Source organism: Argentina silus (assembly GCF_951799395.1).
Source record: "Argentina silus genome assembly, chromosome: 1".
NCBI classification, from domain to species: domain Eukaryota; kingdom Metazoa; phylum Chordata; class Actinopteri; order Argentiniformes; family Argentinidae; genus Argentina; species Argentina silus.
The window spans coordinates 30,553,365-30,567,992 of record NC_139655.1 but is presented as its reverse complement, the minus strand read 5'-3'; the positions used below and the strand labels follow the sequence as shown (position 1 = coordinate 30,567,992).

At 42.8% G+C, this 14,628-nt stretch overlaps 1 protein-coding gene across 1 annotated transcript; it reads left to right on the top strand.

Annotated features, from left to right (window-relative positions):
• Window positions 1-4,242: 4,242 nt before the first annotated feature.
• Window positions 4,243-12,721, top strand: LOC310824948 (uncharacterized protein). Its single transcript, XM_083697312.1, has 10 exons — window positions 4,243-4,396; window positions 7,441-7,557; window positions 7,858-8,004; window positions 8,423-8,518; window positions 8,630-8,665; window positions 9,002-9,055; window positions 9,441-9,542; window positions 9,903-9,927; window positions 10,172-10,254; window positions 11,676-12,721. Exons 1-10 carry the CDS (start codon window positions 4,339-4,341, stop codon window positions 11,687-11,689), a joined length of 732 nt encoding a protein of 243 aa, XP_083553438.1. The 5' UTR covers window positions 4,243-4,338; the 3' UTR covers window positions 11,690-12,721.
• Window positions 12,722-14,628: the final 1,907 nt, after the last annotated feature.

Genomic DNA, 14,628 nt, shown 5'->3' with positions numbered 1-14,628 from the left:
TTGAGACTCTGCCTCTTGCATAGTTTTCCACAATGAGCTGACTTCACCAACCCATACCAAAACAAATTAAGTGACGTAAACGTTTGTGCATTAATTATCCATGAGAGTCGCTCACTAAAAAATACAATAAAATAAATAAACAGGTGCAAACTTTGCAGCTGGTGCAAATGCTTCATGAATCTGGCCTTAAGATTGTATTGACAGACAGCATGTTTTGTGTACATGTACAGTACAATAATGTAACGATTTGGTATAGTAAGCGGACCCAGGTGCGGTGCAGATAAATGGAGGCAGACAAGTAGGTAGAGGAGGGTGTTGTTCGCATATTACGCCCATGTCAGCCGTTGACTCCATGAGGTGCGGTTGCTGGAGGCATAGCACCTCAGTATCCCCTCCAGATCCTAGTTGACCCGCTCCGTCTGGCCATTCGACTGGGGGTGGAAGCCGGAAGACAGGCTGACGGAGGCGCCGAGGCAGTTGGCGAACGCCTTCCAGAACCTGGAGGTGAACTGACGGCCACGATCGGAAAGCATGTCTTGGGGGAGGCCGTGGACCCGAAAGACGTGCTGGACCGCCAGCTTAGCAGTCTCCCGGGTCGACAGGAGTTTGGGCCGCCTTTGAAAAATGGTCCACAATGACTAGGTTGTGACCGCTGTGGGCCACCAGAACCTCCTCCTGAGACATTCCAGGGTCCTGGTGGTGCCGGTGAGGGTGGCTGGTGAGGGCCAATGCATGCACCCACTGGAGCAGCTGCGGCCGTGCAGCCTATCCGGCAGTCCCCTGCCGAGGTCAGGTTCGCAGTGCAGGGCTGCTCTCACTACAGCATTGATTCCCGCAATGAGGGCACTGGGGAGGATGGGCTCGGTTTGTTTCACCACGCCGATGGGGTTGAACTGCCGGGAAAGGGAGTCAGGCTTGATGCTCTTCAACCCCGGGCAGTAGGAGATGGTGAAGTGCGTGAAGAAGAGCACCCACCGGGCCTGGCGTGAGTTGAGCCGCTTGGCCCCTCGGATGTACGCCAGGTTCTTGTGGTCTGTCCACACTATGAGCAGGTGCGTGGCGCCCTCCAACCAGTGTCTCCACTCCTCCAATGCGAGCTTCACCGCCAGCAGCTCGCGGTTCTCCACATCATAATTACATTCCGCCGGCGAGAGCACACAGGGATGGGTCTTTTCCAAGGGGGACCGCTGAGACAATACTGCCCCCACCGCAATGTCCGAGGCGTCAACCTCCACCACGAAGGGCAGAGAGGAGTCTGGGTGCACCAGGACCGGTGCCGAGGTGAAGCGCCGCTTGAGATCGGCGAAAGTGCCTTCCGCCTCCGGGGACCAGGAGAAGGGAAAAGGGCCCCTTCTGGGTGAGGGCTGTCAGGGGGGCGGCAAACCCCAGGAAGCGTTCCACCTGCTTCACCGAGGAGGGTTGGGGCCAATCCAGCACAGCCCGGACCTTGGCGGGGTCCATCTGGAGGTGTCCCTGGAACACAATGAAACCCAGGAAGGTGACAGTGTCTATGTGGAACTCGCACTTCTCCGCCTTGACAAAGAACCGGTGTTCCAGGAGGCGCTGGAGGACTAAACAAATGTGCTGCTCGTGTTGGGCAATGTCCTGGGAAAAAATGAGTATGTCATCCAGGTAAACAAAGACACAGTGGTTGAGCAGCCGCGAGGGATCTTGTGGGACAGGAACGAGGGGGCTGGCCATGGCTGTCGCAGGTGTTAGCCCAGCGGAGGAGCTGGCCCGATGACCAGCCTATGTGAGGATTGTGGGTAGCCAGCCAGGGGTGGCCAAGGACTAGAGGGTAATCAGGAGAATCGACTATGTGGAACTGGATCTGTTCCCTATGCCCCTCTCCTACCTGGAGACGCACCGGGACCGTGCGTCAAGTTATCATACCCAACCCCAAGGTTGTGACGGGTATGTTGGGCCCACTGCACCACCGAGGAAAAAAATATTTGCGTGTCTCGAAGGGGGAACGTCGACTCGCTAGGACCCCTACCGTGGCTAGCGAGACCAGTCGTTTCCCGACCCCTCCGGGCATGCAGCACAGACGTGTCCTGCTCGCCCGCAGTACAGGCTATGCCCTTCTCGTAGGCGATATTGCCTCTCTTCTCTGGAGAGACGCATCCCTCCCAACTGCATGGGCTGCCCCGGAGACAGTTTGTCCGAGGGGCGGTGAGTGGGCTCTGGGCTGGGTATGTGCTGGAGAGGTGCGCCGAGAGTCGTGCATCCACTCACGACGACGGTTGTCCACCCGCACGGTCAGGTCGATCAGGATGTCCAATGACTCAGGCAACTATCTGAGGGAGAGCTCATCCTTGATGTCCTCAGACAGTCCCTGAACGACCAGAGCATTCTCCTCCCGTCCGGCTTCTCTAGCCAATGTACGGAAGCCGACTGAGTAGTCTGCCACGGGCTGGTTCCCTTGGTGGTAGGCAGTGAGACGTCCCCCCGCCTCATGCCCCGAAGCCACTCGGGACGTGTTGAAAACCTTCCGGAGTTCCTGCGTAAACAGGAGAGCGTTGGTACAGGCTGGGGTCTGTCTCTCCCACTCCGCGGTGGCCCAGGTCAGGGCTCGACCCATCAGCAGGGTGATGATATAGGTGACCCGGGCTTGCTCGGTGGGGATGGAGGATGGCTGGAGACTGAGGACCAGGGAGCACTGGGTGAGAAACTCCCGGCAACCCTCTGGTCGAAGATATTGTAACAAACAGGTTGTAGTACCCAACTCTATAGCTGAAAATGAACCCGAGCCTTACACCCCTAAAGCAAGTGCACACACCATTGTACGATAGTCAACTTTCCTAGCAGTGTTCGTAACATTCATTAACATGGTTGATTTAATACCACACACAACTCCCATGAGATGAGATGAGTGGAGATGAAATCTCCACTGCTGGAGAGATATGTTTAGGTGGCTAGCTAAACACACTCTGTTAAATGTTATTAGTTTGTAGACTAGCCAGCGCTAGTACATACTGTAGCCAGCTAATATTAGGCTTGTGTTGTGTGAGATATTGTTAGCAATTTATGATGAGATATGTTACTACCTACAAATGCAGCTTGGTGAAGATAAAATCTTAGCGCACCACTGTCAACGAGGTTGACGAGCTACTTGTTGTTGCTAACTATACTTAAGTGGATCCGCTGCTGATATGGTCGTTATATTGGGACATAAGCATGAGGAAAACGTATAGTTTCCTACAGTCACCGTAATTTTTGCATCTAAATGAATAGGCTAACTAATGTTGTAACCTGAGAGGGGACTTAAGCACCAACCTCGAGTTAGCAGCAGCTAGCTAACAATCCTGGTGGTATTTGTTGTCATAGTAACGTCGTAATTAGCTTTCACTGTTTTTCTTTTGCTTTTGATGATTTGTATCTGTCCCATATATTAAGCATGCATTGGCATAGGCAAATTATCCTTTAACATGGGAAGGTGAAAACGCAAAAGATGGGCTTTAATGAAAACAATTGCACATTAAAACTTCTAGACATTTCAATGCACTGCTTTATGTTACTAGCACATATTCTAGGGGCCTCTCATTGTAAATAAAGTTGTATTTTTAAAATTCTTGTGGCGCAAAACTTTTGCTATAAAAACTGCTACATTTTCAAACAATCTGTTTTAATGAAAACGGCTGAACGGATCTTTTCTGACAATTGGCTATACTTAGTCTGTCACCACTCGGCACAACGTACCAATTCTCAGCCTTTTTCAATGCCAAGCAACCCGGAAACATGAGACACGCTGTAGAAGAGCATTATGTCTGTTTCAGCATCAGGTAAATCTTCAGAGAGCTAAACTGATTAAGGTTGATATGGGTTTAATACGTCCCACCCTCGTCTGAGATATGTCGTAGTCTCCTTCACACTGGTCACGCTGCTCCAGCAACGTGAGGGCAGGAATAAATAAGTGACAAGAGTTGGCGACAGAATACAAACATAACCCTCACAACATGGAGTTCCACCCTCCACCCTCCTCTCCATCCTCCAGCCCCCCCTCCACCCTCCACCTCCTCTGTATCCTCCAACTCCCCTCCACCCTCCTCCCCATCCTCCAGCCCCCCCTCCACCCTCCACCTCCTCTGTATCCTCCAACCCCCCTCCACCCTCCACCTCCTCCCCATCCTACAGCTCCCCTCCACCCTCCACCTCCTCCCAATCCTACAGCCTCCCCCCCTGCCCTGGAGGGAAGCTGGTGTATTTCCTCCCCTCCTTTATCTGAAGGAAGTGCCAGAATAAGCAGCAGCATGTGAACACCTTTTCCACTGGCTGATTACAGTGCTCTGCAGAAGGACGCTTGGCTGTGCCCTGGAGGGGAACACTTTGTGAGACACCATGAAGACTATCAGGATAGCCTTCCTCCTCCTCGCCTTCGTCCTGCTCCTCACTACAGGTACAGAAATACTACAAATCATCATTATCCTAGAGTATAGACGAGTCTGTTAAAACGGATAGGAGACTGTATACAGTATGGTGACAAAGGATCAGACGGAAATACAAAAAACCTGAAATCAATCAATATAGTGGGTCAAATGGTACACAACTGTGTGTGTGTGTGTGTGTGTGTGTGTGTGTGTGTGTGTGTGTGTGTGTGTGTGTGTGAACAGGTTTTAACCCCTGATTGGATGGATAAGAAGTAAGGTAATATAGATACCTGAGTAACTTGTACCTCTTTTTTCCAACTTGAATTTAGACTGGGGTATACATGGTATGCCTAAGTAACTTAGTAAAGTTGTGGTTTTAGTTGTTTTATTTAAATACCATGTTCATTGGGCTTTTATGTTTGCGCAAAGAAAGAGCTTACTCATGGTTACTTGGGTCCCAAAACGCTGTACGGCACAATGAATCCAGACTGGCAATCGTAATCATAAAGTTATCACGATATCCAGATCAGCATCTCTGGGAGTCAGTCCAAGAGACACACTCACACTTTGAACATTGCTCCAGGGACATCATGTCATCATGTCTAAGTGTGTTTTTCCGTTTGTCCTAGCCTGAGATAAGTGCATCATTTTTATGTGTGTGTGGGATGGGAACCACATGTAGCCTGCTGTCCTGTCTTTGGTAGACATATGGGGGTCTGAGGCTGATCAAATGTTGCTTTTTTGTCTCCCTATAGGAGAACTGAGTAGGTTGATTCGAAGGGCTATAGATCACATAGTGAATATTATATGTGTTGTGTGTAACTGTAGCTAAAACACTGACCAGGATTTCTTAATTGCACATAATCAAGGTTTGGACATCCCATAATAACTGTATATTAGACTGGCTATACCACTACAGTGAAAGGTACAGCTTTGAATATATCAAATTATCTGACATATATATATATATATATATATATATATATATATATATATATATATATATATATATATATATATATATATATATCATTATCTGTATGAAGCCAATGATCTGTCATGTCTCATTAGATGCTAAACAAAATACCAACATCAAACTCCCCACAAAAGCAAGCTTAGGTGGCATCCCATTGGGTGTGTGAAAGGGTTCCTTTAAACAGGAACTGAAAAATGGATGCACCTCACTGTTTCTCAGGAAGCTTGTGTTTTGGACTCTCCATATGCCATGTACTCCAATTGCTAATATTCAGAATTCATGAGCTGTGAAAAGTTTTTGCACACCTGAGATAGTCTATATTCATAGCTCTGTGTGAGAAGTAGAACCATGCCAACGAAACTAGAAAAATTTGCTATTTTAGAAAAAAATCTATTTTAATTATTGGCATCAGACTTAACATTCACTTATGATCAAGTTTACCAATCATTATGTGCAATCTATTCAGACATTATAATGCATCTGGCCACATGGATTACGAAAGAATAAATCACAAATATTGGAATGAAAATATTGACATGCAGGGTCAGGGCAGCCAAATTAATGTGGCTTCTTGGCTGGTGAAAAAGAAAAAGAGGGAGGCTGTTGATTGTTTCTTTCGCTTGAGCGCGGCCGGGCACAAATCCAAGAGGACTGTTAACTGCTCCGCTCTGCCCGGAGAGGTGATTGGAGCTGCAGATAGGCAGTGGGAACCAAACTACTCCGTCTCTCACAGAGGAGAAGCATCATTGTCCTCACAGTGAAATGTACCAATCTGCCGTAAATCTGGCTTCCAGCGTCAATCTACCATAAGCATCTCAAGGAAACACCCAAACCATGTTTTCCACCACACTACTTTGCCAGATATATCACAAAAGAATGTGAGGAGATAGGAAGCAGGAAAAAGTGTGATTGTAGGGAAAGTTGCTTCTCATCTTCAGCAGACAAGATATAACTTTTAGCATGGCAGCAATGACAATCCCGAAAAAAATAATTGGACTAATATGGTCACACAAGTCAATAAAGATTATTTAAGTAATGGTTCTTATAATGGACAATGGATCCATAATGAAATGTGTTACTAGTCAATCATATTGCCTGTATGTACTTCATATGGGCAGTAGCGTGTCAATTGTCCTCTATTTGGATTGCTTTAGTGACAACAGGGGTTACTCTTTGGGGTGAATTTGCTTTCACTGTGGAGGTGAATCAGCTTTCACTGTCAATCAGGAGGGGGCTCTCACAAGACAAGATGCAGCTGTGGTCAGTGGCTCAAGCAGGGGACTGGTCTTGGGTTATGTTGTGTGAAGCTCAGCAACCGTCTCCCACGGGAGCGAAGACAGGAAACCCTGCATGGCCCTTTGGCTGTAGGGGCCAAGGGACAACAATACTCTGGCTGGGACAGGATGCAGCCTTTCACAGGTCTCGGCCCAAGCAAAGGATATCCACCTCAAAGTGTCAGAGACGAGCCAGCCTTCTCATTGTGAATCATCACAATCTGACACTTTAAAAGAGACATGGCAGACAGACCCCTGGCCTTTCAAACCATGCCAAACAGGAATTACACAAATATCAAGCAACCCTTGGATCTAAAAGGGACAATTTTGAGGATATGTTTTACCCAGAGAGAGCAAAGGTGACTTCAATGTGTGATGATGTGAGCACTATTAAGTGCTCTGACCCTAGATTAAGATGTCTGATTGGAATGTAAAACGTTTCAATGTTCAAGTTTATAAAGCTATATTAATGAATGGGGTAATTAATACAAATACAATTTCTCAGGGGATGAGGTATAATATGATACTCTGAATTAATATAATTATGATCTAAAAGTGACATAATAATTGTTGGTAGTAGTTAATTATGATTAAGGTATTTCCATAGTCTTTGTTATGTAACTTACCTACATTTGTTTGTCTCACAGTGCAATCATAAGTACCAGGGTCTGATCTAGATAAAGGTATATCATTGATTATTGTAACATAATTAAGGAATTATTAATTTATCTCAAGAACAACCATCGCAAAAGATACACTTTGTTCACAGTATACCTTGTCAGCTATTCAGCTGTTTTGAATGTTTTGGTTTCTGTCATCACAGCACAAGAATCACATTCTGCCAACCAAATCAACTCAAGTATCGATACATCTACTAGTACAACTCCCATCACCACTATCATCACAACTCCCAGCACCAACAACACTGTGAACCAAACCAGTAAGTGACCAAAAAATATATTAAAGCTTTTCTAGCTTATGTACTGAACTGTGGCTCTGTGTTTATGTGTATTTTAACAGGTCTTCTTGGGGGTAAAGATAATTTAGGCAAGATTGAATTAAACCTGCTTTAGAAAAGCAATATTTAATATCCATGTTTACAAACTACTGCCCACTTGTTACAGTACCTTAAACCATCCTGTGACCTTATTTTAACATGGATAAAGAGAGTTACTGTGTAAATACCACAATACAGGTTTGATTGAATTCAGCCCTCACCCAGACTGCTTTAACATTGTAGTGGCAGATAACAAACTGGCCCCAAGTGCTGCTTCCACGACAGCTGCTGTTCCCACACAGCAACACACCAACACCACCGCAGAAAAAAATGAAACCATGGTGGTCTCCTCAACAATCCTTCCTGAAACTATCAAAATGACAGAAGGAAGTAAGACATCTAAATCTAATTTCTGTATCTTATGTTTGAATGATAATCTATGTTTTCTGTGAACTGTTCTTTTACAAATTAATCTGCTCATGCTGAAGGGTATTGATGTAGGGATCAAGAATGGATATCAATATGATAGCATTAGTCAGGTTTTTGGTCTTCTTTTGTAGCATTACTACTACTTTCAGCATTTTCAATTGTGTGTTTAAATGCATTTAAAGATTAGACCCCTTTTCTGCTCTATAAATTCTCTGTCATGAATGAGAGGGCCTGTCATTGCTGAGATGCAGCTCAGATGAATAACCAATAGTTCTCAAGCTCCACAGATGCATGGCTACACTCTGTTCAATCACATCAGATTCCATTTCATTCCAGTATTTAAATTGCTCTAAACCAGTATATGCATCCTCTTTTGCAGCTACAGCAAATGCAACGATGGAACTGTTTCCATCAACTTCTCCTCCTGATCCCCAGAAAAATGACTCCTACATTGAAACTAACAGAACCACTAAAGGTCTGAAGCAGCAACTCTTTCAAATGTCACTAGAAATTGATAACATAAGATTCAAAATTGTTTTACTCTCTTAACATTTTACTTACCATTTTCTTTCACCTGAATTCCCAGAGAACCTCCCCATCACACTAAAACCAGACCCCAAAGGTATGCACATGATTTGAAACCATAGTAACACTTTACTGTATATTCCGTTTTTTAGTCCCTGTGTAGTACTGTAATTACATAAGTAACAACATTGTATTAACATTCAACTTCAAGTTCAGAATGTACCCAAAGGATGTATGAAAATCAACAACATATAACTCAGATGCAGTGGTTGAAACTCGTGAGAGAAAACGTTCTGTTTATTCTAGTCACATTTTCAAAGACAAAGAAAATGTTTCGATATGTATTACCATCACCCAACTATGTTGTATTTGATAATTGTGCTTATAAGTATGGATGAGATGAATGACATAATGAACATGACAATGTTTCCAGATCAGACAAACATGGAAGGGAATTCAACTGACCAAGGTCCTGGTACAGAAACAGGCACGTATACAGTAGAAGTCATCAACATGAACCCACATAATTGAGAGAGGCGTAAAAACAAAAATCACACATTTGGATATTATCTCATATCCAGGTCCTATACTGTATGTTCCACCTATAACATGACCACCAGAGGGGGTCGTACACACACTTTCTATTTGACTGGATTGTCTTTGACACTTGCTTATGTGTTGACATCTCTCTATTTCATTTTTTCTTCTTTTTTTTTAGAAAACACCTTAGGTTTAAGACAAGTTGGTTAAAAGACAAACATATCCACTGCTTTTAACCCTTGACCCACAGTTCTAACAGTTGTGATGAATGTAAACTAATCTAAACTAAACAAATCTTATCTAAGGAAGATGTGCCTCCACTTGTTCCTCAGATAGGAAGCTGTTGTGGATTCTTCTGCCAGGCATGGGGGTCGTAGTGGCTGCCTTAATCTTCATTCTCAAATTCAAATGTATGAAGGTTCACGATCACACAGGTAATATAATAATATGCCATCTAGCAGACACTTTTGTCCAAAGCAATTTACAGTACAGTGTACAGTACAGATACAAGGGTAGGAGGTCTCTGTGTACTGTTGCATATGTTTTATATAACCCCAGCCATGCTCTACCCACTAGCTACATAGGACCACACATTAAAACTGAACAAAACACCAGAGAGCTACATTTAATGGTAATGCATTGCTACTCAAAGCACACAAAAAGTAAACAATCCATATCTGCATCCACTGTGGTTTGGATAAAAGTCAGATGATTGAATTGTGGCCCTGGTCTATATGTATAGTATTGTATATAACTAAATAAGACCAATTATACTTTTTTCTGTCCCTGTACAGAGACAACTGACAATGGAACAGAAAAGTGAGTATTCAGACTGTACACATGATGATGTACCATAAGTTTATTTTGGCATAACATTACTTAATTCCTAATCTTAGAGACTTATTCTGAGATAATAATGAAATTAATTTTTAAATTAATCTTAACCACATAGATTATTTCACCATGTTGACAGTACAGCAAACCACCTACTGTATGTGAATAATGGTTGTTTTTGCCTAAATGTTTTAATGCATTACTGTCTCTCCTTGTTCCTCCAATGCAGCGCTTCTTTCCAAAGTAGACCAGACAGCAGCAAAGATGGTGTCATGCTTCTTGGAGTGAAGTCATCAGGAGGAGAAGACAATGGTATGTTTTCTGTTATTATACAGTACCTTTACCATTGTCAAATAGAGACATTCAATTTATATCTTATTTAATTCAGTTCAGTTATCTATGGATAAAAACATCAACAAGCTATTTAGTTTCACCCGTTCCCATGACTCTAACTACACTTCAAGACAGTGAAAGTAAGAGGGAATGCTTGAATAAAGTTTGAGAGAAACAAATTGAGATTGTGCATAGTCTCTTCTGCTTCACTTTTCCTAGTTCTCACTCCTTTCCAGCATCCTGTAACTTTGTTTCATTAGGCGTCGACTCACAATTATTCCCGGGAAGTTGGGAGCTTTTAATATCTCATTGTGAATGTTCAGTAATGGGCCTCGGCTTTGGAGAGCAGGGAAGGTGTTTCCTGTGATTTCGCGCCCCCGCCCTCAAAAGACCAGCAGGGCATGAAAGATAGGGACTTCCTCACACAAACACAGATTCTTTTGGACAGGGCTATTGTGTGTCCCACTCGGCCTGCAAATGTCAATGTGGTCCAGACACTGTGTGTAGTATGCGCCTCGTTCTACACAGGCCTAGCTGCAGTCCCTTAGCAGGAACTGAGCATAAAAATCCCCACCTTCCTCTGCTTTCACTGTAATCAGACCCCATAGAGCTCTTGGCTGATAGCTACACAGGGAAATGGCCTCAGTCTTTAGGAATTTTGCTGGGGGAGAAAGTTAGAGTTGTTTGAGTTGTGATGGGCTCTCATTGTAGTCTTGTAACTGTAACTTTTTTAATACATATGTGTTCTTTGTACTGGTGGATAACATCTTCAGTCAAACTCTAACTAGTGCTGGGATACTGTGCTGGATGTTGCAGAGCGATGATTAAATGGATACTGTTGTTCTAGGTTTCTTTTGAGGTCGTAGGCTATCAGCATAACCAGCCTTTTTGTCATGGAGTATCTAATCAACATATCTAATATTGAACCAAACATTTTCCAACCAATAATGTGACAAAGAGTTAGCATTACAACCTACAGGCATGTCATGTATAACTGTTAACGTGAATGACTGAACTGATTTAAACATCGATTGGTAGCCCCTTAAAACTTGGTGGTTTGACTCCCACATTGACCACAAAGGTTAGGCCAAATAATGGCTGAACAATTATTGACTTGGATAAAAGTATCTCCTAAATGATAATATCATATTCTATACAATTATGTGTGGGCTATATGTGAAAAGGGCTGAAATGGATCCCCAACAGCCTACAGTATGTATGTATGTATGTAATGCAACACTGCCCTCTAGTGTGAGTCATCACAAACACAAGGACATTGATATAGATAGTGTTCCTCATACAACTACACTTCTTTTCTATGACACAGGATTAGATGTTTTACTAAATATTCCCTGGTTTTGTTGTTTGAACCTTTTTGTTCATTGTTTATTGTCTTCCAGCTGCTGCACGATAAAGAGGGGAGGTTGTCAGTTGAATAGATGAGACCAACCTCTTTCACACACCAAAAAATGGTCCCAACCATCAACTAATTAAGAAAGTTCCATTTCACTTTGAAACAAGGTGTTATAGACGACCCAAAGCTATTAAAGTGTTGTAGAGGATGGGACTATAAACTGAGCACTGATCTGTGAGAAAAGGACCATGATCGAATGATGTTGTTCTTTGATTTTAACTGTTATTTTGTGTAATGTTATTTTGATAGTCATTCAGGTAAGGAGAAACTGTGATCCCAACTTAATCAAGACCAGCATACAAATATGTTTTATTGTTGAATTAATGTTTAGTTGATTCTCTCTTTTTTACACAATCCCCCAAAAGGTTCGGTGTCAAAATGTAAGTGTATTGTCTATTTGTCTTAGACCCTGATAGATTCCAGATATTGTTACTACTATTTAGTTCCCCAATGTGTTTGGGCTACATGCTGGCTGATGCTATGGAATATGCACTGAGACTATGTAGAACCTACATTTTGCTTAACCAATTACTCTACTGTTATGACCATCCATGGTTTACATAGTGTTTGCATACTATAAATCTGGTGTAACAAATCATTTTGTTTTCAGTGTATATGTTAAGATTGTAAGGATTAGCTTTTATCCTTCCTGTGTTTTCTGTATTTTTTCCAGGTATGGTATTAGTTATTATGTGTCTCAAATATATGATCAGTGTACTCCCATTTTCCTTACACCCTCATCTGGGTTGTGATGACCCTGTGTTGCAGATGTTGTATATGTTTTTTACCTCTTTACATGTTTGACCAGACCTAAGGAGGGCTACAATAGTGATTGATTAGCTTGTGATTAGCTTTAACTAACACAGCTGTATTTTCTTTACTCAAAGCAGAGTCTTGTTAACTTTGAAGCCTTGATTTTTTTTTATCGATGGATGGAACCACTTTCAGAGCGGTATGTCTAATCAGATGTTTTCTTTTTATTTCAAAAACGTTTTTGTGATCATCAGTCATTAAATACATCCTACAAGTGTCCGTCTGATCTTCTCAATATCCCCATATGGGACCTCCACTACTGAGGTTGTTGTTGACTCTATCAGGCTCTCAACTGGTTCCATTGCTGGATTGTTTCGGTCAATTGACAGGAAGCCGGTTTTACAGTTTCACAAATTCCCCATGAGTATTGAATATGGAGTACAAGGTTCAAATTGATTACTATCTAGTATATCCATAGAGCCATTTCACCTGCTACCCACACTGCGTGGCCTCCATTCTCAATTGATTCATGAGTATGGGTAGCTGTTTCTATGGCTTTCGTAAGGTGAGACGGGGTGACAGGTCAGCCTTTGGGCACGTTTCCATGTAAGAGACAGTGAAGCGGCGGGCAGAGTGCCAACTGTACACAACAAGTATGGCCCCATTTCAGCTATGGTGTGGGTTTAATTTCACTGATGGCACCATGCCACATTTGCTTCAGATTACTCATAAAGTCTGACTTCGGCATAGCTTTATGTTATTCTTCCATGTATTCCGATTCCACAAGGTTATTCGATTTTGGGACATATATTTTAACAATTGAAAGCTGAGGGTGGTAGCAGAGCAATTTCTGTTGTAACAGATAACAAATAATATACTATTCTGTTGTAAAAAAGAATGTACTATTGTATTCTATCCTTCTAATAATTTAATTGAAGGGGCATTAATAAATAATATCACGGAAAATGTATGTTGAAATACAGAGCTTCTACAATATATCTGTGACACTGCTGCACTGCAAGGGACTCTGTGTTGGAGAAATGCAACCCAGCAAAATAGGCACGCTTGGTCTCCTGTTAAATTCCACTGGGAGGGAAGGGGAATATGAGGCAAGCTGTGACGAGAGGCAATGGGTGCCAGCATAGCTCTCAGGCAGAAAACAGAGGGTCCTCCTCCAATGGACTGGATCAGTAATGTGACGCTCAACAAGTTTTATTTTTGCCTCATTCAGGGAAACAAGAGTCGACAGGTGGAAACATTTCACAGTCAGAGATTCGTAGCGCCCACCTTACTTACTGATACTGAAGGTCACAGGCAAGGGGCCTGCATGGACACTGTTGGCATGGCTACAGGTACATGCATTTGAATGTAGTTATCAATCCATAATATGGCACATATATGCCAAGACATTTTAACTCCTCTGCAACTGTCAAGTGGGGTTAACAGACTCAGTGTTGCATTCGAGCAAGTCCAAATTCTTGTGACGTATGGTGGTGGCAACACAAGGTGGAAAGTCCTGGCTTTCATTGACTGCTTGTTGGGCCACAGACACAGTCTCAAACATGCACTATTGCATGGATTTTGGTTTGAGAGCAACATTGAAGAGGACCACCACATGTTGGCTCATAGCATTTTGTCCAATGCACAATGAGAAGTGAACTATAGAATCATATTTGCGAATCTATGTCGGTCAAGGCTGTATTTTCAAAAGTTGCAGGTAAGAAAATTAGGTAAATATCTCAGGAGTTGAGTAAAGACAATGGTAGTGCAACATACATGTTTGTATAGTGCATACGCAGCATAAGATTTATTAAATTAAATTGACAATCACAAGCATACAATCAATTGAACGACAATTGACAAAGTATTACTGACACAAAAAGGAATGAGTAGATCAAAGGGTAGGGTCAAACACAGCAATGAACACAAGGTAACAGTAACAGCCAGAGTCAAGCATACTGCATTTTTCTTTTGTACTGTTAATGATGCTTTTGTGAAGTGTGTGAGACTGTCATTAGTATTTTGTTCAGAATCACTCAAAGTGGAAGCTATGGAACATGGAATAGCTGTTTGTTATGAACCCTCCTCACGTCGTCAGCTGTTTTCTTTCTCAAACTCGCAGATGGGCAGAGATACTCGGTACTGACAAATGCATGTGACTGTTTTCTTAGGGGTATTTTGTTCTA